At 41.7% G+C, this 27,683-nt stretch overlaps 1 protein-coding gene across 5 annotated transcripts in view; it reads left to right on the top strand.

The window, feature by feature from the left end:
* The window catches only part of poc1b (POC1 centriolar protein B), a 139,078-nt gene that overhangs the window by 42,844 nt on the left and 68,551 nt on the right, over positions 1-27,683 (top strand). For 3 of the 5 annotated variants that reach the window (XM_041215620.1, XM_041215619.1, XM_041215621.1), the window contains exons 7-10: positions 2,166-2,299; positions 2,658-2,726; positions 12,879-13,031; positions 13,585-13,671. In XM_041215620.1, coding sequence (XP_041071554.1) covers positions 2,166-2,299; positions 2,658-2,726; positions 12,879-13,031; positions 13,585-13,671 — 443 coding nt within the window. Of the gene's footprint in view, positions 1-2,165; positions 2,300-2,657; positions 2,727-12,878; positions 13,032-13,584; positions 13,672-13,863; positions 14,531-22,482; positions 22,574-27,683 lie in introns of those variants that run through there. The other 2 variants (XM_041215622.1, XM_041215623.1) reach the window with 2 other exon arrangements.

Genomic DNA, 27,683 nt, shown 5'->3' with positions numbered 1-27,683 from the left:
AAGCTTCTACTGAATCTGCTTCCACTGCCCTTTCAGGAAGCATGTTCCAGATAATTAAAATATAACAGCTCGCTTTGCAAAAACATTTTGTTCCTACTTTTTACCAAAACAATTATTTTAAAACTGGTTGCTGACCATCCTGCCGCATTACAGGAAGGATGTGATCGCACTGGAGAGGAGATTTACGAGGGAGTTGCCAAGACTGGAAAATTGTAGCCACGAGGAAAGAATCAGCCTTGGTGAACATTTTCTGAACTGCTTCCAAAGCAAATATATCTTAAGTAAGCAGACCAAAACTGTACACTAATCCAGGTGCGGTCTCACCAATGCACTGTACAGTTAGCAAAACTTTCCTACTTTTATACTCCATCCCCTTGCAATAAAGGCCAATATTCTATTTGCCTTCCTAATTACTCACCGTATCTGCATGCTAACTTTTTGTGATTCATGTACAAGGACACCCACATCTCTCTGTACTGCAGGATTCTGCAATCTCTCTCTATTTAAATAATATTCTGCTTTTCTGTTCTTCCTGACAAAGTGAACAATCTCACATTATCTGCCAAATTTTTGCCCAATCACTTAATCTATCTATATTCCTTTCAAACTCTTTGTATCCTCCTCGCAATTTGCTTTTCTACCTAGCTTTGTATCGTTAGCAAATATGGTTATAATACAGTTGGTCCCTTCACCCAAGTCATTAATATAAATTGTAAATAGTTGAGGTGGGCACTCTACTAGTTACAGTTTGCTAATCTGAAAATGACCCATTTATCCTGACTCTCTCTTTCCTGTTAGTTAGCCAATCTAATATATCAACCACAATGCCATGAGCTCTTACCTTGTGCAGTAAACTTTTTATGTGGTACCTTATCAACTTCCTTTTGGAAATCCAAATACACTACATTTACCATTTCCCCTTTATCCACCCTGCTTGTTACATTCTCAAAGAACTCTAATAAATTTGTCAAAAGAGATTTCTTTTTCACAAAACCAATGTTGAATCTGCCTGATTGTATTATGATTTTCTAAATGCTATGTTCTAGCATTTTCCCAATGACACTTGTTAGACTAGCTGACCTATAGATTTCTGCTTTCTGTCTCCCTCCTTTCTTCTATAGTGGTGTTACATTTGCAGTTTTCCAATCCACTGAGAGCTTTCCAGAATCTAGGGAATTTTGTAAGATTACAACCAATACATCCACTATCTCTGAAGCCACTTCCTTTACAGCCACTTCCTTTAAGATCCTAGGATGCAGGTTATCGGGTGCAGGAGACTTATCAGCTGTTAGTTGCACCTCCGCTACATTATGTTACATGTGGGTGTACGTACAGAGGATTGAATGAGGGAGTGCAGAAGAAATGCAACTGGAGAAAGACAAGGGGGTACTTGAATGATGAGGCAGGGAATGGGAAAGATTGGTGGAAGGAATGAGGCTGAGGGAGAATGAGAGAGTGCAGTTGTTTACCTGAAGTCCGAATTATAAAGTATGTCAAAAGTCATATTGAGCTAAGTGTCAAAATACTTTGCAACTAGTAAAAGTATAACACTTAATTATATACTATATTAAAAATACACAGCACTGTTGATAAGACATTGCTTTTACTGGTTGCTGAGCATTGAAAGATGATCCACACTTGATCTATTACATTGAGAAAATTATAAGTGGAGGGAAAAGCCTTTGAATTCCAAAGGAATAAGAACCTGTTTTATTTGTGATTTCTTTAATTACATTTTAATGATCCAAGCAAAAATTGAGTACTCTTCTAATCTGTTTTATGATCTTGTAATAGCGATTAATTAATAAATCATTGGGCATTTGTTTAAAGATCAGAATAACTACAGATGTGTGGAATTGTAGCTACTGGGATTACATGATAAAATTTGTATTATGATTTAATTTTCAACATATTACTATTTACAGCATGGTTTGGGGGGAGTCTTATTGCATATAATAATTGTGTATCCAATAAGAAATCAGGTCATACCAGTGTGTTTAAAATGTTACCACCTGAAAAGCCACCTCAGCAGAAGGTATATGTTAAGAGAGAACTGTAAGGTATGAGATAGAATTGTGGCTGCTGGTTGTCATTTCAGGAAGTTCACCAATGGATTGATTTGTGTAACTTGTTAAATCAGACTGACCACCCTGTCTTCTAAATAGTCCACAGTGCTGCGGTGAACTGCTTGTCTTTCCATCCTTCTGGTAACTACCTTATCACTGCATCTACTGACTGTACACTCAAGATTATGGATTTGTTGGAAGGAAGATTATTTTACACCCTTCACGGACACCAGGTGAAAATAGTGGCATATTAAATACATAATGAATGGTCTATTAAAGTTCTCCAATTCCTCTGTAATCAGGATATGATTTATTTTTCAATTAGAATTAAACCTTTACTTGTGGCTGAATTTACTTACTGATTTATCAAGTTGTATGAACTTTCTCATCTGAAGGAATCTTGTGCAGTAATAGAAAAAGTTATAAGAAATGTAGCTTTTTATCTAGACTTTAACGTAGCTACAAAGAAGTTTCATTTATATTTCCTCAAATTATTATGGAAGTGTACATTAATATGAAAATTATAAATTAAGTGAAAACTCAATTGCAAATTGGCTTACAGCATACTAAAAATAATTTGTTTATTTCTAGGGTCCTGTATTTGCTGTAATGTTTTCAAGGCATGGAGAGTATTTTGCTTCTGGTGGAAGTGATTCACAGGTTTGCCACTTTGTTTTCTGTAACAATAATTGACTGTGTCTCCAGAAATATGATGTAGATCAGCGGTGGGCAACCTGTGGCCCACGGACTGCATGCGGCCCATCAGGATTCTGAGTGCAGCCTGTGAGACATTTTGCTGACCGCTGCCCGCGCACAAGGTTGTCAGATTCCACTGGTTTCCATCCACATAGTCTTTCGCCGACCAGTATTACTAAAGTGATACACACGGAAAGCAAGGGCATGTGGAGTGAGGTGTGTGCTGATTGCACACGACATTGACTGTGAGAGCTGTGTGCGCCCTCTGCGTTCAATCAAAGCGCTGCTACGGTTCAATCAGCACGTCCTGCGAATTCTTATTCACGGGGTCATGTTTAGTGCACATGCCCGATTTCAATCTTGCGGCCCACTGAGATGGAGGACCACTCATGCGACCCACTCGCGAGCCTAAGTTGCCTGTCACTGATGTAGATGCATATTTATAAAATGAAAGTCTGGCAGGTGCCATTCACCTACTGTATATAGTATCTTCACTCTGTTTCTGTTAGTTTTTCAGTTCTGTTTTATAGACCTTTTATTTCCTAATCAGGAATTCACAGGATTGGAGTCTCTAATTTGCCATCAATTTAATGGGTGGAAAATCGAGGGCTGCGAGTCTGAAATTTCCTGGTAATGCTGCCTGCAGGTGCTGCTTCTCAACAGGAGTGCCCAGTGAGGGAATTAGCTCTTGTACATTAGCATTTATAAGGCACATTTGCATCAACCTCTCAGCTCTAAAAGTATGTGTATTTGGTTGTCACACTTATTGTTGGGCTTCTCAATACCAGGTTGCATTGTTGCACCTTCCAGTTACATCATCTAGATCCATACTCCCATTTTCTTTTTCATCCTGATTTACTCCACCCAGTATTTAGGCTGCTGGTTTCTACTGCTTGATCCATTTGCAACTGGCCAATTCTGATTTACACCCTGGATCTGCCCTACTGTCCCCTTCCCCCAATTTGCCCAGTTTCCTTTCCTCTATCCTTAAGCTCAGCATTCAGACTCTCTCATCTCAGCTGTTTCCAGCTGGCCATTTCAGACTTTTGGCCTCTTTTCCTCCCCCTTGTACTTGTGGCCCCCTCCATTCTACTAGCTGTGCCCTCCTAACTTCTACCTGTCCTTGACAATTTTCATGTATCTAAGAATTCTCTTTGTGCTGGATTCCCAACACTTAACTGATGAACAGCATGAAATCTTTCCCACCTCTTACAGATTATATAAAATAGGAATATGCATCTTTACTTTTTAAACTTTTTACCGAATGAAAAGCCTGGTTCGCAGTTCAGTGCTTTGAAACAATATTTTGTTCCTTTTTAATTTTGTCAGTCCACAATGTGAGAGTTATCAGTTTTTTGGAAAAGGGAAGGTTAACCACTGGACACTATTTATTTGCCTCTAACCTATACATAGCTATACAGCTTTTTTTAACATGTTTCATGGGATGTGGGCTTTGCTGGCAAGGTCTGCTTTTGCTGCCCATTCCTAATTGCCCTTGAACTGAGTGGCTTGCCAGACAATTTCAGAGGACAGTTAAGAGTCAACCACCTTATTGCTTTGGGTCTGGATTCACATGTAGGCACATTTGAGGACAGTAGATTTCTTTCCCTAAAGAGCATTAGTGAACCAGATGATTCACTGCAACAATCGACAATGGTTTCATTGGCACTGTTACTGAAACTAGCTTTTCAATTCCAAATAATCAGTTGAATTTAAATTCCACCAGCTGCTGTGGTGGGATTTGAATTATGTCACCAGATCATTTGCCTGGGCCCCTGGATTGCTAGTCCATTGACATTACCATTAGCCCACAGTCTCCCTCTAATCCACTGGTTTCGATCTTCCAGAACTCCCTAGATTTTAGAACAGTTCCCATGGACTGGAAAATAACAAATATAACCCAGCTATTCAAGAAAAGAGAGAGGGAAAACGAGGAACTGTAAGTCAGTTAGCCTGACATCAGTAATGAGGAAAATGCTAGAATTGATTATTAGGAGCATAGTAACACAACAATTAAAATCATATGATTAGGCAGAGTCAACATGATTTGTTAGAGCTTTTTGAGGTTGTAACTAGTGGAGTGAATGAGGAGGAGCCAGTGGGTGTAGTGTATTTATTTGGATTTTCAAAAAACATTCAATAAAGAATCATGCAAGTTGTTATTAGGCTCATGGTATTGTGGGTGATATATTAAAAAGGATTGCTTTCGGGCATGTCCTCAAGTAAATAGAGTTAGTTTTAAACCCAAATATTTCTGTTACCTTAAGTGCTGTTGTAGAGCAATCACTTTACTATTGATAATTTATTACAGACCAGTTAAGTTTCTTGTGTTACACCAGTACAAGATCTGTAATAGAACTGTAATTTTAGGAAACTGGTCTAAGTGTAAATTGATTTATCAGAATATGTCACTACAATGAGTTAGCACCACTTCAGCTTTACATTAATGCCATCAATTAATTGCAATTAACGTATACAATTAACGTGTTTAATTCTTTTGGAATTAAACTTTTTAAGATACATTAATCACAAATGTCAAGCAAAGTAAATTTTAAATTCATATTGACAGATGACAAACTGCACAATTTTTCAGCTAAAGAAATGTTAGAATGCTCCAATTTGGTGGATTTCTACTTGTGCTCATAATTACTAGTTCTGTTTATTCCATGTGTTTGCCAGACCACATCATCTTTATCCTGATTAAAATTGTTAAAAGCATTGCAACTATCGATCATAGGAGTAGGCCATTCAGCCTTCAATCCTTTCCACTGTTCAGTTAGATTGTGGTTGATCTATATCTCAACTCCGTTAACTGGCCTTTGTTCCCTAGCCCGTGACACTCTTGCGTAACATATCTATTGACCTCCATCATAAATTCCATTTGACCAGCAGTCACAGCCCTCAGGGTGGAGAACTCTATATTTCCACTACCTTCTGTGTGAAACTGTGTTTCCTTATTTCATTCTGAATGGTCCAGCAGCTCAAATTTTAAGGCTATCCCTTCTTGGTCTGGAACACCTTGCCAAAGGAAATAGTTTCTCTTTACTTATAAAATGAAAATTGAATTTGTATCTCGATTGGAACACTTCAACTTTCTAAAGGCAAGAGAATACAAGCAAAGTTTATGTAGCCTGTCCTCATGATTTAATGCTTCAAGCGCTAGGTTACATCCTGTAGAATTTGCACTGTAACTCTTCCAAGACCAATCTATTTTTTAAGGTTTGGTGCTCAAAACTGAATGCAGTATGCCAGTTGGAGTGGCACAATCATTGGGAGGAGAAGGAGACCATAGGGAGGCGATGATTATCAATGACCCAGCACACCTTGTCTTTGGATCTTTTTGTCAGAATAAATCATTGTGCTTTTTGATCACCAACTGAGCAGAGCTGTGGGACTATTGGCAACAACATTCTTAAACAGCAATTAATTTTTTTTATTGGTTCAGTGCTGGTATGTGTGTAATATACAGCAATAGACTCGCAGAAATAACCAAAAAGCCGGTTGTTTTGCCAATATTTTGTTTTTTTTTAATCTAATGAAGATCTGACTAATTTTAGGTTTCTTTGCCTTTTTTGCATGTAGCTATGTAAAGTCTACCAATTTTCATTTTTGATTTGTATTTTTGGATCCAGTGACTGAAAAGATTTTGTTCTCTGCATTAAACAGTTCTGCTTGAATTTTTTGACTTAATTCCATGTAAATAAATTCAAACCATTGAGTAATCAACAATATGAATCCAGAATTAGGAAAACAAGATTTTAGGTAACATTGCATCAGTACTAAAACACACTTGAATGAGATGGATGCAGTAATTTTATCAATTAAATATGTTAATTAAAAAAAAAATTGGGAGACAGCCCTACTTTGTTATTAATTTGGCATAAAGCTCATAAATGGTCAACCCATTGCAAAGATTAAAAATGGACAGATCAGTCCACTTGGTTCTGTGTGCCAGTATATGCAAATGCATACAAAGCTCTGTTTTGCCTGAATGCAGAATAATATGAAGGAAATTTTCATCTTCACCATCTAGCTGGCCACCTTCGCAGAGTGGATTTCCACCTATTGTAGAACCAGCCAACTATCCTTCCATTGATTTCAATCAAATGAAAGTCCTGAGATTATATAATGGCTGAGTGATGTGTTTTGCCATTAACCCCTTTTTTAAATCAAGTTTTTGCTCCTGTAAATTTTGCTGCTGACCAGTTACAGTTTTCAAAAGGGGCATCATCTTCAAGATAATGCCTTGCTATAAAAGTGCCATGCAATTTGTTCCCATTAGACTGCATGTGTGACCTGATCTCAAATGGACCTTTTGTGTGGTTACATGGTATTTACATATTTGGCAGGGTAGACGTAGAGAAGATATTTCCACTTGCGGCAAGACCAGACCTAGAGGCCATAAACATAAGATCATCACTAATAAATCTAATAGGGAATTTAGGACTTCATTACCCAGATAATCGTTAGACTGCTGAACTTGTTACCACAAGAAGTATTTGAGATAACTAGAATAGATGCATTTAAGGTAAGCTCGATAAACAAGTGGAGGAGAAAGGAGTAGAAGGATATGTTAATGGGGTTAGATGAAGAACAGTGGGAGGGGGCTTGTATGGAGCATAAAAACCGACATGGACCTGTTTGGCTAAATGGCATCTGAAGCATCATTTGTCATTCATTTGCAATAAGGAATTGAAGAGAGCTGGGAACTTTCCACTTTGATAATTAAACGATGCTTGAAAGGAAACCTAAGAACAGCAGTAAGAAACAAACATAGACAGTGTGCTGCACTACTTCATTCTCATGAAAACCCTTTTACAGAGTTAAATACATTTTTCAACTTCCTACTTCTGCATGCATTTGGAATATTTTGTGTTGTACGTTAAACAATGAAAGAATACAGCATGTATTCTTGTGAATGGGCAGATAATTCGATCCCAATCTTTAAAACAGGTTGGAAGCATGGTTGTGGTTCTTGTAGGTCTATGAGCTTAACATCTGTGGCGGGAAACTACTGTCTTTCATAAAGGAAGAAGAAAGGCAATAAATCCAATTGAACATGAATTTATGAAAGGCAGGTCGAATCGAGCAAATTTATTGGAATTCTTTGATCACGGCAGAGTTGATGAAAATTTGACCTTTAGAAAACATTTGAGCAGGGCCCAGCAGGAGACTTCCGTCTGAATTAGAAGCTCTTGGATTCTGAAGTTAAGTTGTAAATTGAATCATTAATTAGCAAGGCAGGAGGGAACAAGCCATTTTCAATGGTAACAGCTCTAGCCGTGATCAGTGGACCCTCTGAGCTCAACCCTGAGATCTATGCTATTTCTAATATTTACTAATGATTTGGGCTACGGTATTATAAGAATATCTATTCATGCAGATGACAAAGCTGTATGGGAAGCATGATATAAAGATGGACTGAGTCTTGGTAATTGGACAGCTAAATGGGTTTAGAATTGAGAACTAGATATCGCTACAAAAGCAAGGCACATAAGATTATACCATGGCTATTATCTCATTAAATAAAATAAGTATGCTCAGTATTTTTGACTATAATTGTTGAAATGTCTTAATGTGTGTTGTACCAATGTCAAAAGGAGTAGAATGTTAGGTCCAGATTTTAGCCACGAACGGAGAGCTTCTCCGTGATGAAAATCCTGGTAAATCTTTAAGTCCCGCCCCGAACATGGCATGTTCCATTTTCATGGGGGCAGGAGTGGAATTGGGCTGGGGCTTGCGCATGAGCAGTTGGCAGAGGCAGCTGGTCAATTAAATCACCAGCTGTCTCCATTGGAGTGGAATTTGGTAGGCCAGGAGTGTGAAATCCGGAGATTATAACAAGTAAGAGGAGGTCTAAACTTGGATTTGTTTGGGTAGTGAGGTCACCCTTTTGGGGGAGGGGAGGCACCCTTTTTGGAGTGGGGGACATGTGTTGGCCTGAATTGGCACGAATCGGCACTAAGTTGGCATGGGAGGTATTAAGGGGTATGGGGGGCCATGGAGGTGGGTTGAGGGGCAGATGTTGGCATGGGGGTCGTGGAGGGGTTATGATGTGGCATAGTTTGGCACGGGTGGGGGCATGAGGTGGCATAGGTTGGTATGGATAGGATGTAAGCAGTATGCGTGTGGGGCGAGGGCTGGAGGGCTGTTTTTTTTAAATTTAATCAGCACAATGCTGGAGCCGAGAGGCAGGCCTTTTGACCACCTGTCTCTGCACCAGGCAGCCTCTGCACTCATTCTGGGGTGGTAGGCCTGATTTCCAATTCAGCCCCCCCCCCGGGACCCATTGCCCAAAACGAAATCCCGACCTGCAGGCGGCCATTTTTTAAAGGTCGTGTTCGCAGGACCGGGAATTTTCCCACCTCTGCACACCCAACCTGGAAGCACAAATCTGGGCCTTAAATGTTTATTTGAATCCACAATAATGAATGCAAACAGTTAATATTAGCCTTCTAAAGTATTGGACTTGCACTGAAACTACAGTGATCAAAAATGTACTGCCAAAACATGAAAACAGTGGAAAGCATTTAATTGTTAATTAGGACATGAGCATACTGCCAACTTAACTTGAAGCAAGTTTGCTTGGTGAATATGTGAATCTTGCAATGTTATTACCTTTGACTCTTTAAGTACCAACCTGTGGGACTGGTCTCTAGAGGTACAGACTGGGGCCCTAACGTACAAATGGAAACAAAGGCAACAAAAAAAAACATGGAACTGCATGAAGCTTCCCTCTTATGCAGGTGTTGAAGAAGCTTTGTTACTACTCCACCTGTGCAGAGCTTACTAAATTACAAGAGAAGGTGTCTGTAGATAGGAAAAGTCTTGACCCTTCAATTAAATACTTAAATGCCAGTTGTGGCTCACTCTTACCTCTGACCCAGAGGGTTATGGTTTTAACATCCCAGGTTATAATTTGCTGCTCATCCACTGAGCAAAGGAAGAATTTGAAGCCAGTGTTTCCTTAACATAGGTTATTTCACATAACCCAGAGAACAAAGGCACAGAAACCCTTTTCCTTGCCCCTCACAGGTGGAAACAGGTTCTTGTATATACTTAAGATGAATGCCCTAACCTTACCCCATTACTAGCAGCTGCTCCCACAACTAGAGCATGCACTTCATTATGACAGGATTGCAACATTAACATCCCACGCTAGGAACTTGAGCACAAAATCTAAGTTAACACTCCAGTGCAGTACTGAGCAAGTTTTGTGCTGACAGAGGTACCATCTTTTGGATGAGCTGTGAAACAGCAGTACTGTCTGCCCCTCCCAAGTAGACATACACGATCCCATGGCACTATAGGAAGAAAACTTGTTCTCCCACTTTCCTAAACAACATTTATTCCTCAACCAACACTGAAACGAATGATTGATTTATTTCATGACTGATTATGGGAGCTTGTTGCACAGAATTTGACTGCTGCGTTTCCTCCATTTAAATAGTGACTATTTGAAAAGCGTTTTGGGACATCTGAGGACATGAAAGGCATGATGTAAATACAAAGCCTTTTTTCATAAGATATTTCTAAGCCAAATGACCAGTTTGTTTTTTGTTTAAAAAGTTCAATATTTCTCATTATCTTCCTGAATCATTTCAAAACTTTGTAGAGGTGAATGAGTTTTTTTTAAATGCTTCACTATCTGTATAAAAAGGGTAGGGAGGAGGTGGGACATGGGAGGGCTTCAATCACTCAGACTGCCTGCTGCCATGGGTATTTGCTGCTCTTTCTGCCCTTCACTGCTGTTAAAACTGATTATTGTAGATGTGTGATTTCACCAGAAGGGGGCTGGAATTCATATGCAGAGAAACTCATTGAAGCCTTTCTGTGCATAAATAAATATAGGATGATCCTATATTGAAGGATACGAAGGGAATTCAATCTCTTCTCATTGTGAAAAATAAACAGGTTGAAATGTGGTTTTCAAGTATTTAGCCAGGAAGGGAATTAGTGAGATTGATGTGGAGAATTTATTTGTAGTTTGAGTTGTTTATCCTGAATTAAACTTGCAGCTGATAATGAGCATAGAAGCTTTGGGACATGTGCTGCCTAGCCACTTGCTGCATCTTCAATAATATTAATGAAAAGCAGACAGGATCTTTACTCTTTACAATTTTCATTAATGTTCTAGATACAGGGATTGGGGCAATGTAAGTTTGCAGACCACAACTAGGTAGAGGTTGCTCAGCTACTTTAAGTCGATATTGATGTTTTGGGGATATGTTATGTACACGAGCAGGCCTAATACTAAATATACATATTCCTTGCAGGAGACAGATTGAAGCCAGTAATGGAAAAAAGAGATCTTGGTATTATGATGCATTGCTCTCTAAAGATTCCTGAACAATGTCATGATGCTAAAGCAAATGGGTTTCTAGGTTGTATTCACAGTATAATTGACTACAAGATAAAGCATGCCATTATGTCCTTGTACAGGACCTTGGTTAGGCATCAGTTAGAAGCTGTGCCCAGTTTTGGGCTCCTCACTTGAGCAACGTTGGGCTTTAGAAACAACATAGGAAATAGGAGCCAGGAGTAGGCCATTTGGCCCTTCAAGCCTGCTCAGCCATTCAACTATATAATGGCTGATCATCTACCTCAATGCCATTTTCCTGCACTATTCCCATATCACTTGATAGCTTTAATATCTAGAAATCTTTCAATCTCTGTCTTGAATATACTCGATAACTGACCCACCATAGCTCACAGGGCTAGAGAATTCCAAAAATTCACCACCCTCTTAGTGAAGAAATTTCTCCTCATCTCAATCCTAAATGGCCTGCCCCTTGTTCTGAGACTGTGTCCCCTGGTTCTAGACTCACCCCAGCCAGGGGAAACATCCTGCATCCACTCTGTTGACCCTTGCTTCAATGTGACCATCTCTCATTCTTTTAAATTCCAGACAATACAGGCTCAATCTCCTCAATCTCTCCTCATAGGAGAATCCTGCTACCCCAGGATCAGTCTGATGAACCTTTATTGCCCCTTCCATGGCAAATATAATCCTTCTTTGGGTAAGGAGATCAAAATTGTGCGTAATACTTCAGGTACGCTCTCACCAAGACTCCATACAATTGCAGCAAGACTTCTGTACTCAAATCCACTTGCAATAAAGACCAACATACCATTTGCCTTCCTAATTGCTTGCTGCACCTGCATGTTAACTTCCAATGACTCACGAACAAGGGCAACCAGGTCCCTTTGGACTTCACTTGCTAATCTCTCTCCATTTAGAAATACTCTGCATTTCTGTTTTTCCTACCAAAGTGGATAACTTTACACCTTCCTACATTATATTGTATCTACTATGTTGTTGCCCCCTCACTTTGCCTGTCCAAATACCCTCGAAGCCTCTTTGCATCCTCCTCACAACTCCTATTCCCACCTAGTTTTGTCATCAGCAAACTTGAAAATATTACATTTACTCCCCACATGCAAGTCATGGATTGTGAATAGCTGGACTCCAAGCACTGACCCTTGCGGTACCCCACCAGTCACAGCCTGTCAGTCTGCCCATGGAGAGGAATTTTCCAGATTTATTTTTTCTAATCAGCCTGGCATTTTCATGCGCATTTTTTTTTTGTGTCTCCCAGAAAATTATGTGTTGGACATTGCAACTCTATGGGGTAGGCTGGGTGGACCAAAGGATCTTTTCCTGTCCAGCATTTTCATTTATTCAAAACATTCGCAGAGAAAATTAATTCAGCAGGGCAGCAGACTTTGCACCAGGGCAAAAGGAAGAGTAATGTCATTTAAGTGGGTCCTGTATAGGGACTTAACTGAAGATTATAGTATTTGAATTGTTTTTCTCATTCCTATCTTCAATTGTATGCACTGAACTTACAGTATATAGTCATTCAATTTTGCTGGCACATAGGTTTTAACTATTGGTTTCTTCTTTCCTTTGGCCTGCAGTCAGTTAAAACTCAGCTAATGTAACCAGAGTGAAGGTATTAACATAATGTGCTAATGTCGCATGTATCTGGACCCATTTTCCATCCTGCAGTTGAGCTGAATTTTGTTGTTGCCCCTCAGACTTTTTTATTGATATTCTAATTAACTTTTTTTAACTGGGTTTAACATATTAAAAAAATGTTGCTCTATTTTCAGGTATTGGTATGGAAGACAAATTTTGACCGTATTCCTTATAACGAAGTTTTGAAAAGCCATAGCATAAGAACAAATCCTGATCCTGCTCCTCATATCACTGATATTCACCCAAGAATTCCTCATCTGCATACTTCTGGACCTCAGATGATACAGGTAATTGTATTATACGCCTGTTTGCATAGCAGCTAATCCAAATGAATGAAGCTCATTAATGTAGAAAGCATAATTAGCTATCAATGCATATTACAGCGCTCAGTTTACTCAATAGTAATATGTTTGTGTTATGCATATATGCAAAATAAACTCTAGCTCATAAGTGCAAAGGTCATTTTTTTAAAAGCATTTCAGGATCTCTGCCCGACTTTTAAATAGCAGATTGCATATGCATAAATGAAACAAATCCCCAAAAATGGCAGTCAGTCAGTCCCAAGGATACATACCCCTCATGCTCCTACTTGATTATAGTTTATTTTAAATGTTTACTACCTTATGCGTAAAATAATGAATTAAATCTAAACTGTTCATGCACCTGCCCTCCTATTAGGTTAAGGATTTAGTACCTAATTCTAAAGTTTGCAACAGAAGCGGGTATGTTAGCAAACTTGTTTGATTTTATTCAATTTATCTGTTCATTTTTTTGAATTTCTGGAGAAGCTTATATATTTGGGTTGATTTTTGCCCATTTTTAACCCTTGTAACTGTTTAGATTGATCCCAGGAAACACATAGCTGACATGCAATCATCTGATCCCCCAGTGGTGGACTTCGGAGTCGGCTTTTCCTCTAAACCCAAGGTGAGCTTATGATTCCACATTATGTGACTATTTAATATCTAAAAGGAGTAAAATGGTTTACCGGTCAGGTTTAAATGTTATTACTTATTAATGAAAATTAGGCATTGTCACTTGAAGGCTCAAATTTTTAGTAACACTTTCCTTGATATTCCTTTTACATTTTTTATACAATTTTCTCCCTTTGCCTTGAAGGCATTGAATTCTTCTGGAATGGAAACACAATTGCTGAATATCTTCTAGTACCTCACCCAAGTGGCATTATTCGTTTGTGAGCCTGGGTGTCAACCTGCTATCAGGGGGAGATCATGGTTCGCCTGAGTGTCTGTATTTGCATTTCTAATGGGGATCATTGGATTGATGAAGCCTGTTGTAGCTTGCCTACCGCATCCTACTGAGAACCTGGCACAAGATGGGTGATTTTGCCCCATCCTAGTCTATATGGCTCAACTACAGATTGGATAAACATGAACGACTGGCGAATCCAGCATCAGCACCTTGGTTAGGATTTTCTGGTCCCTACACAGTGAGTCCCACCGCAACGAGCCAGACATAAGCCCATTGACTTCGGTGGGACTGGAAAATCCCACCCCTTAACTTTTATATAGCACCTTTTAATATTGTAAAATAGCCCAAGGCACTTCACAGGAGTGTTAGCAAACAAAATTTGACATTCAGCCACATGAGACACGAGGACAGGTAACCAAAACCTTGGTCAGAGGTAGACCTTAAGGAAGACGATGTGATAGAAGCCATGTGATTTCTAATTCAGGATTACTGAAGGGGGGAAAAAACAAATTCTTTCAAACATTAGCGTGGGGCAGAGGTGGTGACATGAGGACTTGACAACAGAGGTGAAAAATTCAACTCTTCAAAAAGTTGAACTTAACTCATTGTTTTTGCCAATTTAAAAGGCGGTTGAGGTGGTTATGAAAATAAAACTCTTGTATACATAAAAACAACACTGTTTTGTCTGGGAAGTAACAAAAATTGAGGCTTAGAACACTTATCATAAAAACATTTGTGTTATATCAGGTGGTGGGAGGGGGTAGTCAGAACCATCATTTTTACACTGCCTTTAGTGTCAAATGGCTATTCTCATTGTGTGTGTCAAACCAGCATGTCAACAGAGTATTATTTGATTTTTATAGTGTTTTCAGCAGTACATTACTGAAACACACTGTAAAACAGCTGCAGATTCAGCAGCTTGTATATTTATAGCAAATGCAGTCCAAGCCACCAAATGTAAGTGGTGTTACTTGCACACTGGAGTAACACTTCCATAAATGGCCAAATGTGCAAGCTTAATCTGAGTTTTACAAAAGGGCATTGCCAGTGTATGCAGCAGAGAGGTAAATTGATACATTTGACCCTCAATCTATCTTGGAAGCTGTTCTTTGTGTAAGTTGTGATGCACTGTATTCAGTCGAATTGTTTTGACCTGAATAGAATTCAGTCATGCAGGGCTTGAGTTGTAAACTGGGCACAAGGAAAAATCATGCCACAAGGATGAAGATTTTGCAATTATTTACATTTTTTTGGCAACTGTGTCAAACGTTTTCTAAAGATGAAGCGAGAACTTTTATTTGAAGGCAGAAAGTGTCTTCTCAACAACTAATTCTTTCCATTTGTTGAACTGAATTATACTTGAGGATTTTTTTTGGCATTAAGCACTTTACTTCAGAGACTGATTAATCATTATAAGAGTAAAAGGGCAAAAGGATATAAGAATTAGGAGTAGGCTAGTCAGTCCCTCAAGCCTGCTCTGCCATTCAATAAGATTATAGCTGACCTGATTGTGGCCATGACTCCTGTTTCCTGCTGACCCTTCATTACCCTTGACTCCCTTGTAGATCAAAAATCTGTCTAACTCGGCCTTAAGCATATTCAACGACCACTGCTGTCTGGCAAAGAGAATTCCCTGGACTAATGACCCTTTGAGAAAAGAAATTCTTTCTCATCTCTGATTTAAATGCAAGACCCCTTGGATGTAACCTGTGCCCCCCAGTTCTAGATTTATAAGATCACCTCTCATTCTTCTAAATTCCAATAAAGTATAAACCCAACCTGCTCAACCTTTCCTCATATGACAGCCCCTTCATCCCAGGTATCGATCTACTGAACCTTCTCTGAATTGCTTCCAAAGCAAGTATAGTGCTCCTTAAGTACGGAGACAAGAACTGTATTGTAAAAAGTCATTTGGTAGTATAGAACTTGAGTATTGCTGAAAAATGAACTTTTTTTATTGAAGCTTTTCGGCTTGCACCCATCCAGACAATTCACAAGAATACCATATGTAAAGGGAGCAACAATTTATACTGCATGAGAAGAGAGTGCTTGGCAAGGGGACTCTAGTAGAGGCGTTCCCATGGAGAATGCACCAATTGATGGTGACTGACTGTTAACTGCCAAGTATTGTTGGCATGCATTCTCCATGGCAACACCTCTACCAGAATCCACTTGCCAACCAATCACTCTTCTCATACAGCATAATTTGTTGTTCCCTGTACATTTGGTATTCTTGCGAATTGTCCTGTTGAATGCAGGATGAAATGTTTTGACAAAAAAAAGCTTTTTTTTTCAGCAACTCTGTTGTATGCAGTACTCCAGGTGTGGTCTTGCCAATGCTCTGTACAGTTGTAACAAGACTTCCTTACTTTTATACTTCATTCCCATTGTAATAAAGGCCAATGTTCTATTTGCCTTTCTAATTACTTGCTGCCACCTGCATGCTAACTTTCTGTGATTCACGTAGAGAACACCCAAATCCCCCTGTACCATAGCATTCTGTAGTCTCTCTCCATTTAAATAATCATAGTCTTCACGTCAAATGTTTCCCAGGCTTTAACAGATTAAATGGTAGGTGGGGGTCTTGAAATTGCACGGTTAATGCTTTCTATGGGGCAAGGCTCACCAAAGCCTGTTTATCCAAGTATATGTTGTAATTTTGTTCCCCATCCTGTAGATGGTGCTATTAGGCTATAAACTCAATCAGAAAGTAGCCACTTTGTGTATACCAATTCAGCACTTAGATGTGACTGATATAAATTTGTGTTTTGAAGTTTCCATTGCTTCTTGCTGGGCTTAATTTTCTAAAGCTGTGCTAATATCTTAATGCCCTCCAGCTTTTTTGTATTTCATATAATACTGAATAAATGTACAATTTCATTAGGTTTGCAATAAACAACAGCAGCAGGGCCTGTAACTTAATGTCCGCAACCTATTTACAGCATTATAACGTTGAGCAGAGCAATGAAAAATCCAAGCCAAACAATTGATGCATATGATATCAGACAAGTGTAAACATTATTGCTAGAAAATGGAAAAAAAACAAATATTCTGCTATCTCTCTGCCCAAAGCATGTGTATAAGGAAATTATTTAAAAAAAACTACATGCTCTTAGAGTAATGCAAATTAATTGCTAAGCCCACATTGGTTACAGCTTTTTCAATATACGTTGCACCATGTATCGCAGATACTGTTGTGTCTACCGCCAACCATTGCTGATACATTGAGTGAATCAGTATTTTTTGGGGTTGGGGGGCATTTATCCAATGCCCAAATGCTTGCCTTAATTCAGCTTTTTAATACAGTGGATGAAGGAACTACGGTGTCTGGTGATGTTACTTCTGAGAACTAGGTTCAAATTGAAGCTGATGGAATGAAAATTGTCCTGAATGGATCTCGGGGGGAAAAATTGCTTGGATGTTAATCCACAGGGCAAAGCTATTCATAATTGAGAAATGTGGGGGAAATGCAAACGTAGCAAAAGAATTGTTGGTTCTTGAAATGGAAAGCATTCCTGACCTTTTCTCAGAATTAGCAACAATTTACTTGATGAAATGAGTAAAGGGAGCTTGGCTGTGAAATTAATCTATAACCTATAGCTGGAACTGATTCTCTGGGCAGAATTTTTCACTCGGTGGGTGCACGCATGCTCGACCCTCTCGAGCATGAAATAACACACGATGACGCCTGTTGAGCGTGCCGATGTCAGTGCACACTTGCGATATTTCGCTAGGCGCGCCAACTATTCATTAAGAAACCAGTTAAGGCCCCTGATACACCAATGGTCTCCGACCTTACATGGCCTGTGCGATTTTTCGGCTGTCGCATGGGCAAAACAGGCAGGCGGGCAGGCCGCGATTAGCAAAAGCTCATCCACGGACCGGATAAGAAGGGTCAGTGGCATTGTCAATGTGAGTAGTGAGGAGTTTTGGATCAAACTTGCTGCTGGTTGCTTCTATGAACTGGACAGCTTCATCTCGCTTCAGAGCTGCACTCTGAGCATTTCTAGGCTTCATTTCAGGACTCATTGTTGCCTTCCAGGCCCCCAGAGGATTCACACCACAAGGGCCCTCCCAGGTATTAGCCTTCTGTTGCCCTGGTATTGGGAATTGTGGTCTCCGCTCAAGGCACCTCCTCTGAAGAGGAAGAGAGGGGCAGAAGGGAAAGGAGACCAGGTGTCCCAATGCAGCTTCCAGGGGAGCGACCTGTGGAAGGAGAGGCGTAGGCACAAGGGGGGCAGGGCCAACAGGAAGTCCCAGGTGGAAGGGGCCGCAGAAGACGTCACTATCCTGCCAGGGTTTACAGGTGGCGGTGCAGCTACCTCTACATGTCCGAGATGCAATGCTGAAGGGGGCTCTGTCTCTCAAGGGAGACAGTGACCTCCATCTGTCAGAGGATCGGCCCTGAGATCAGCTCCGATTGTGTGGGTGGACACCCCATGCCCGTGGCTCTGAAGGTCACAGTGACCCTCAACTTCTAAGCCTCTGTCTCTTTCCAGGGGTCAGTGGGGGATCTGTGTGGAGTCTCCCGATCAGCTGTCCACAGTTGTGTCAGGCTGGTGACAGAAGCTCTGTTGAGGCATGCATTGAATTTCATTCATTGCATACAGACGAGGCCAGCCAGGCAGAGTGAGCCAGGAGCTTTGCAGCGATTGCTGAGTTCCCCCGCGTCCAGGGTGCAATCGACTGCACATATATGGTCATAAGGTGCCAGCGGGTGAAGCGGGTGCCTTTGTCAACAGGAAGGGATTCCACTCCATGAATGTGCAGGTAGTGTGTGACCACAAGATTCAGATTCTGCAAGAGTGTGCAAGGTACTCTGGCAGCTCCCATTACACTTATATCCTGAGGCACACCCAGGTTCAGAGGCTCTTCAGTCCTCCAGCCCGACTGGATAGATGTCTGCTCGGTGACCAGGGCTATCCCCTCAAAAGATGGTTCATGGCGTCTCTCGGCCACCCAAGAACAGAGGCCAAGCAGTGGTACAACAGGAGCCATGACTGCACAAGGGCGGTGGTAGAGAGAACCATAGGTCTTCTCAAGACGCGCTTCCAATGCCTGGACCATTTAGGGGGTGCATTACAATACCCCGCAGAGTGTGTGTCACTGATAGTGGTTGCATGCTGCGCTCTCCACAATCTGGCACTGGCACGGGGGGACCCACTGGAGGAAGGAGACCTTGATGCAGCTGCACAGGCAACAGATTGATGAGTTCAGTAGTGAGGATGAGCACGGTGAGGAGAATGCTAAGTGTGTGGACCATGACCTGGGTAACCTCCAGGGAGACAGGGATACCCTGGGATGCTTTGATGCAATGCTGCTTCAGCTAGGGTACCAAATAAGAACCATCACCACATGCCAGAGCTTCAGGCTCCATTCTCGATCCCTGACAGAGCCATTTCCTTGGCCACCAACATACATTCTGTGCCTGTGCAATAAAGTATCAGGAGACACATGTCCATCATTACATAATGGTCTTCCCTGCGCCAACAGAACAAATGAAGCATAAAGAGGCCAGTAACACAAAATAAGATTTCATTTAATTGTAAATGTGAAACAGAACTGAAATGAACATTAACCGGTGTTTTTAATCATGCCAAGAAAATATTCAAACCAAAATGGGGAAACAGAAAATCACCAGTGATAAGTCCATCTTGTGCTTAAGGTGCTTTACATTTATGTTTGCGGGTGCTACGTCTATGTGTCCCCCGCACCCACCACCCCCCCCCCCCTCCACCCAAGCCCTCGTTGGCACCGGCATTGGAGACAGCCTGCTCACTCTGCTGTCTTGTTGGCCTTGATGACCTTGGCTGTTGTCCTCTGGCCTGTGAAGCCTGTGAATGTCCCGCCTGGGAGGGAGCAGCCAGTGTCACGGCTGACATCTCCTCAGTCGCCGCAGCTTTATCGGATGCCACAGTCACTGCCAGAGGGGCGGAGGATCATCTGGAGCCCTCTGAGAGCAGCCCGCGAAGACGACAGGCAGCTCGTGCCCCAACTTGAGGTCGCTCTGGACCTCCCTGCTCACCATTGATGGCCAGGCACCTAGCTGGGATACTGAGTGTCTAATCCATCTCCCAAACTGACACTGACCAGCTGAGGTCATTGCCAGTATGTGGGCTTGCAGGTCCAAGTGCCTCCCCAGGGCCCCCTGATTGAGCCCCTGGAGTAGCCAATCCATGAGAGTCGCCACTCTCTCCACGGAAGAGGCATTACACTCGACAATGAGGATCAATGCAGTGGTCATTCTCCACAGGGACTCCTCCAAAACAGATACCATGGCACGCATACCCTCATGTGTCTCTGCCAGTTCCTCCCACACACCCCGCTGGACTTCCAGCATCTGCTGTCCAATGGACAACTCCGGAGGCTGATCGGCCATTGACTGAGCATTGTCCTGGCCTCCAGCAGTCCTCTGACTGCCAGCGCCCTGGGTGCACTCTGCCTCCGCCTGCACCTCAAGCGAGTGTGAAGTGCCCTCACCAATGTGACCCGAGATACTAGATGGCAATCTTATGCCTGCCGAGGTGCTGGTATCTGCGCTGGTGCTTGCTTGACAGAGAGGATATGACGCAAGTGCGTGCTCAGCATGGTGGTCCTCCAGGGTCAGGGGTGGGCCTTCAGGCTCCTCATTGCAACCGCCTGCTGGTGAGGCTAAAAGGGAAAAGAAAGACATGTCATTAGTTTAAGTCATGACACCATGCATGCCAGGCACTCTGGTGAGACAGAGATATGCATCATGGTACCCTCGCCTTTCCATTCTCAATGGGGATTCCAGGTTCAAAGCTCACATCAATATAGAGACTACATTGGTCCAGTTCAGTTTCTGGTCAATGGAAGCCCCCAGTGGATTTGAACTCGGAACCTTGTGATTCAGAGGTTAGCACGCTACCAACTGAGCCACGACTGACATTCTAGCAACAGCCTTCTAAATTTCCTCTGTAGTGTGATCACATCCTAACTTAATGTGGCATCCAGAACAATACGTAGTGCTCTGGCTGTGGCCTAACTGGTGTTTTATAGAGTTTTAACATCACCCTGCTCTTATATTCAATGGCTCATACATTAGCCACCATAGCTCCCTGTCCTGCTATCTTTGGGATTCTGTGCACTCCAAGGACCCTCTGCGACTCCATACTTCAGTGTCCTATTATATATAAAGTATTACCTTACCTTGTTCACTTCTCCAAATGCGTTATCTCGCATTTCAGCAGATTATATTCCATTTACTGCTTTTCTGCACACCTGACTGATCCATTGGTAGCTTTCCTCCTTACTATCCACCACGCAGTCAGTTTTTGTATTGTCCACAAATGCCTTAATTATGCCTCCTACATTTAAGTCTAAGTCATTGATACACACCACAAAAGGCAAGGGGCCTAGTGCTGTGCCCTGCGGAACTGGACTGGAAACAGCCTTCCAGTCATATGAACATCTGTCAAAAATGACTTGCTTCCTGCCACTGAGCCAATTTTGAATCCAACTTGCCACTTTCCCTTTAAGCCTATGGGCTTTTACTTTCCTGACCAGCCTGCCATATGGGACCTTGTTAAATGACTTGCTAAAATGCATACAGACTTCATGAAATGTGCTACCCTCATCAACCCTCCTTATTACCTCCACAAAAAATTCAATAAAGTTAATCAGACGCAACCTTCCATTTAAAAAGAAATCTGTACTGACTCTCCTAGATTAATCTGTGCCTTTCTAAATAAGAATTTATACTGTCCTTAAATTTTTTCCAATAATTTGCCCACCACCAAACCTAGACTGATTGACCTGTAATTACTTAGTCTATCCCTTCCTCCCTTTTTAAACAGACTATACAATGACAGGATAACATAAGTGCTGCTTCCTTTGATTTTTTTAAACCTGCTTCTTTGAAAATCATCTATATCATCTACTGTGGCATATCCTGTACCCAGATTCTCCATCCCATACTGACATAGGCCCATGCGATGGCTCTAATTCTTGAACATTGATTCATCGAGTTCTCTTTTCTTGCTGATAGAATGATGAGTACATACATCATTACTAGAAAAACATTTACTGAGTGCCCATTGTTATGACATTTTATATAGCACCTTTTAATGTTAGTAAAACATCTTAGGGAGCCTACAGGTACAAAATATTTTTCACTTATTATAGAATATGTATTTGATTCATTTGTAAGAGGTTTTTAGTTGCTGGTCAAAATAGCCAAGAAGGTTCGCTTGTGGTTTGAATGTCTTGTTTTAATTCATGTTCAATTCATTTTTTTTTTTAAATCCATTCACGTGCACGGCTTCTTGCTTACCTCTAATTGCCCTCGAGAAGGTGGTGGTAAGCCAAAGCCTTGACAGCTGCGTGGCTTCCTAGGCCTTTCAGGGTGCAGTTAAGAGTCAACCCCAATTGCATATAGGCCACAGCCAATTAAGAATGGCAGATTTCCTTCCCTAAAGGGCATTAGTGAACCAGGAGGGTTTTTAAAGGTAATCCAGTAGTTATATAGTCACCATTACTGATACAAGGTTTTTCTTTTAATTTCAGATTTATTTAATTGAATTTAAATTTCTCAGCTGCCATGTTGGAATTTGAATTTGTGCCTTCGGGTTATTAATCCAGTCTTCTGGATTACTGGATCATTAAAATAACTACTATTCCACCATTTCCGGGTAAACTTATTCACTGTAACTCCTGACGCCGATCAGCCAGGCACCAGGCACAGTTACACATGCATACTTGCATGCACAGCAGACATAGTGCAAGCCAAGGGATTTTGGGCCACTGCCGTTATTGCTGTGCGCCTGTCAGCTGGTACCAGCACTGGTTGTAAGATTCGGAGAGCATGCCCTATTGCCATAAAGCCAGATGGTTGCTCAATGTTGAGACTGGCGGTTCGGTGAGACTGGGATTCCGCAAGGAGGCTCTTTCAGAGTCCTTTTAATTTTCGCTTGGAGTTCAGTCTGCTGGTAGGATTATTCATTTCCCCAGGAGTACCTGGGTACTGACAGGGGGCGTGATGTAAACATTGATCCATTGTCCCCCATCTCAGCGCTTCATATGGAGCACCCTCCCTGAGCAAGATCTACCAGCAAACATCCTTTGGGTCAAGGAGTGGGAAACATGGTAAGTCACTAACAAGTTCCTTGTGACAAACCCCATCTGTTGAATGGCAGGCTTTGAACTACATGACTAGTGTGGTCCTTACTAACAAGTTCAGGACAAGTCAGGGCCCTTGTGCAGCCAACCTCTACCCCTTGGGCTTCTGTACAAACTCCCTATGTACTTTTGGAGAAACACAACAATGCTGCACATTACCAAGGAGTATCCTCTCTACAGGCTAAGTAGTGGACTAGACACCATAAAGTCAGCAAATGAGGAGGCTACTGTTTGGTTTCAAGGATTTGCATTCGCTAAATAAATAATTGCAATTGACCTGGGTCTCAGCGCCTCGCTCTCTGACCTGGCAGACCCACTCCTTCCCTCCTCCAGCCTTTGTTATACCTGCACCATCTTTGACCTGGGACACTGCTGGCTTTGATATCACTGGCACTGCAACTACATATGCAAGAAGTGCACCCCCTGCAATTGTGGCATCACCAAATCCAATCATACTTATTAACCATAAACTAATAATAGATTATGTGCTGCAGTGCACTGTTTGTGGGAAGGCTGCAAATTGGCAGTGTTGTACATCTAGCCGGGTGGGTGGAGGGAACAATCATGGAGAAATGGAAGCTGGAGCCATTGGTGGGTCACAGTGTTTTTGTGGAGCTAGATAAATTCTCCTAGCCCCACAAAAAAGTAAGCCTGGAGCCTTTGAAGCTGAGGCTTTTCGCCCTCTTGAAACTCAATCATATTTTCAAATGTAGGCCCTCCAATGCTCAAATTGTAAGTTTCACCACATGCAGTGTAATGTACTGCGCTTGTAAAGCATTGAACACTTCTCGGGTCATTGTGAACTTCACTCACCAATGCTGCAATTCAGCCAAAAGGTCTTAAAATGAACTTCATGTGAATATGGAGTACTCTATTGAAATTGGAGTTTTAAAGTGGATTTGTACTAGCAGTAGTCTAATTAATCACACAAAGCCTGCTTTTGCTTTGCCAAATTTTGCTCGTCAGTGTGTCTGAAAATTAGCATGCTTAAAGCTCATTATGTAACTGCTCCCTTCTTGATTCTCAGACCTCTAACACTGGCAGACATCAGTCCCAGCCAACTTTACTCATGGACTTGATGCACTGATCCAATTAATTTATGATAAGCACAGCAGCCCCCCTGCCCTGCCCTGCTAAAGAATTCACATGACCGGGCGTTTTCTGCCATGGTCAATGGATCTTTGACACGTCAGCTCTGAGTGCACTGAAGAACACTCCCCTGTAACAAAGAGGATGGAGAATTGTTGACGAGTAGGCCAATACTAAGGCACAATTGAACGATAATTGTATGTGTGCTATAACAATAAACTGCCATAATTCCATATCGCATAGCTGATGCCTTCCTTCAACAATGGGTTGTAATGATAAGTGAACCCAAACCACTTGACCACATTAAAAGACAGCCTACCATATGAAAAAGTTGAACTAATGAACAGAGTGGTTACCTTTTGAAATTATATATTCAGTTCTAAAGATTGTCATTCCTAATGTAAGCAAAAAGCTGCATTCTGGGCAGAATGGCCTACTTCTGTTCCTATGTCTTATGATCTTGGCAGGGGGCTATATGGTCTGAGCCACTAAATGCACTATAATTAAGGTGTTCCTGCAGGACAGGCAGAATCCCACTGACTGTCCAGCAGTTGGCTTCAATGATTTGCCCTCCACCATGGTAGGCAGGATCCTCAGTTAGGTATGCCTCATTTCCTGTGCTTCTGCACTTCCCCTTTTCCACCTTCCCAAACAGTGATCAGGTTCCTCTTATCCTCACCTTCCATCACATCTGGTTTCACAGTCATTAGGTCATCTTCTGTTATTTCCACCACCTCCAAATGATCCCACCTCACAACTCATCATCTCTTCCCTTTGCTTTCCAAAAGGGACTGTTCTCTGCATGACCCCTGGTTCACTCTTCCACCACCCCTATCACTTGTTTTCCTCCTCATGACATTTTTGCATTCAAGCATCTGCCCACTCATCACCTCCAGTGTACCAAACACTCCTCCTTTGCACAACAGTGATCTATGTGTACCTTTTCCAACCTGGTAATACTACAACTGCCGCCCACTATATGGTTTCGGAATCACAGAATTGTGCGGTGCAGAAGGAGCCCATTCAGCCCATTGTGGCTGCACCAGCTCTCCGAATGAGCAATTTGCCTGGCGCCATTCCCTCACCTTCTACCTGTAACCCTACACTTTCTTCCTTTTGAATGCCTTGATTGAACCTGCCTCCACCACACTCTCTCAGGCAGTACCTTCCAGACCCCAACCACTCACCAAATGAAAAAGATTTTTCTTCTTGTTATTTTTTTGCTTCTTTTGCCAATTACTTTAAATTTGTGCATGCTCATTCTTGATCCTTTCACGATTGGGAACAGTTTTTCTCTATCTACCCTGTCCAGTCCTCTCACGATTTTGAAAACCTTTATCAAATCTCCTTTCAGCCTTCTCTTCTCCAATGAAAACAGTCCCAGCTTCTCCAATCTATTTTCATATCTGAAGTTCCTCACCCCAGAACCATTCTTGTGAATCTTTTCTGTACTCTTGCCAAAGCGTTCACATCTTTCCTAAAGTGCGGCACCCAGAACACAGTACTCCAGCTGAGGCTGAACTAGTGTCTTATACAAGTTTAACATCACCACCTTCCTCTTGTACTCTATGCCCCTATTAATAAAGCCCAGGATGCTTTATTAACTGTTTTCTATCCTGCCACCTTTAATGACATTTGCGTAAGGGCAGTTAGGAACGGGCAATAAATGTTGGCCTAGCCAGCGACGCTAGCATCCCATGAACAAATAAAAAAGTATAAAAATGCCCAGGTCCCTCTGCTCCTGCATCCCCTTCAGAGTTGTAACCTTTATTCTATACTCTTTCCATGTTCTTCCTACCAAAATGAACCACTTGACGTTTCATCACATTGATCTTCATCTGCCACTTGTCCACCCATTCCATCAACTTATCTATGTCCTTTTGAAGTTCTACACTATCTTCCCCACGGTTCCTAATGCCTCCAAGTTTCGTATGATCTGCAAATTTTGAAACTGTACCCCAAGGTCCTGGTCATTAATATATACCAGGGAAAGCAAGGGTCTCAATACTGACCTCTGGTAAACTCAGCTACAAACCTCCTTGCAGCCGAAAAGGCATCCATTAATAACTAATCTGTTCCCTGTCACTCAGCCAATTTTGTATCCATGTTGCTACTTTCCCTTTTATTCCATGAGCAATAACTTTGCTCGGAAGTCTGTTGTGTGGCACTGCATCAAATGTCTTTTGGAAATCCATGCACACCTCATCAAATTTGTTACCTCTTCAAAAAAAGACTCCCAAGTTAGTTAAACATAATTTTTCCTTAACAAGTACATGCTGGTTTTCCTTAATTAACCTGTGTTTGTCCATGTGAGTATTAATTTTATCCCAAATTATTTTTTCTGGAAGTTTCCCCACCACCAAAGTTAAACTGACTGGCCTATAGTTGCTGGGCTTATCGTTATCATTTTTTTCAACAAGGGTGTAACATTTTCAATTCTCCAGTCCTCCAGTACACCCATGAGTCTAAGAAAGACTGAAAAATTATGGCAAGTGCCTCCACAATCTCCATTCTCACTTCATTCAGTATCCTTGGATTCATCTCATCTGGTCCTGGTACATCATAACTTTTGAGTCCAGACAGCCATATAATATGACCAGATATAATATGACCAGAGGTTAGTATTGAGACCCTTGCTTTCCCTGGTATATATTAATGACCAGGACCTTGGGGTACAGTTTCAAAATTTGCAGATCATACGAAACTTGGAGGCATTAGGAACCGTGGGGAAGATAGTGTAGAACTTCAAAAGGACATAGATAAGTTCTGTCGAAGGGTCATGAGGACTTGAAACGACAACTCTTTTCTTCTCTGCCGATGCTGCCAGACCTGCTGAGTTTTTCCAGGTAATTCTGTTTTTGTTTTAGCCATATAATACCTCCTCCTCATTGGTATTAATCCTTTTTTTTATTCATTCATGGTATGTATGCTTCGCTGGCTGGGCCAGCATTTATTGCCCCTCCCTAGTTGCCCTTGAGAAGGTGGTGGTGAGCTGCCTTTTTGAACCGCTGCAGTCCATGTGGTGTAGGTACACCCACAGTATTGTTAGGAAAGGAGTTCCAGGATTTTAACCCCACGACAGTGAAGGAACAACGATATATTTCCAAGTCAAGATGGTGAGTGACTTCCAGGTCATGGTGTTCCCATCTATCTGCTGCCCTTGTCCTTCTAAATGGTAGTGGTCGTTGGTTTGGAAGGTGCTGTCTAAGGAGCCTTGGTGAATCCCTGCAATGCATCTTGTAGATGGTACACGCTGCTGCTACTGTGCATCGATGATGGAGGGAGTGAATGTTTGTGGATGTGGTGCCAATCAAGTGGGCTGCTTTGTCCTGGACAGTGTCAAACTTCTTGAGTGTTGAGGGAGCTGCACATATTTAGGCAAGTGGGGAGTATTCCATCATACTCCTGACTTGTGCCTTGTAGATGGTGGACAGGCCTTGGGGTGAGTTACTCGTTGCATGATTCCTAGCCTCTTACCTGCTCTTGTAGCCACAGTATTT

This window comes from Carcharodon carcharias, chromosome 21, assembly GCF_017639515.1.
Source record: "Carcharodon carcharias isolate sCarCar2 chromosome 21, sCarCar2.pri, whole genome shotgun sequence".
NCBI classification, from domain to species: Eukaryota; Metazoa; Chordata; class Chondrichthyes; order Lamniformes; family Lamnidae; genus Carcharodon; species Carcharodon carcharias.
The sequence above is the reverse complement of the archived record's forward strand: the minus strand, read 5'-3'. Positions and strand labels throughout refer to the sequence as shown.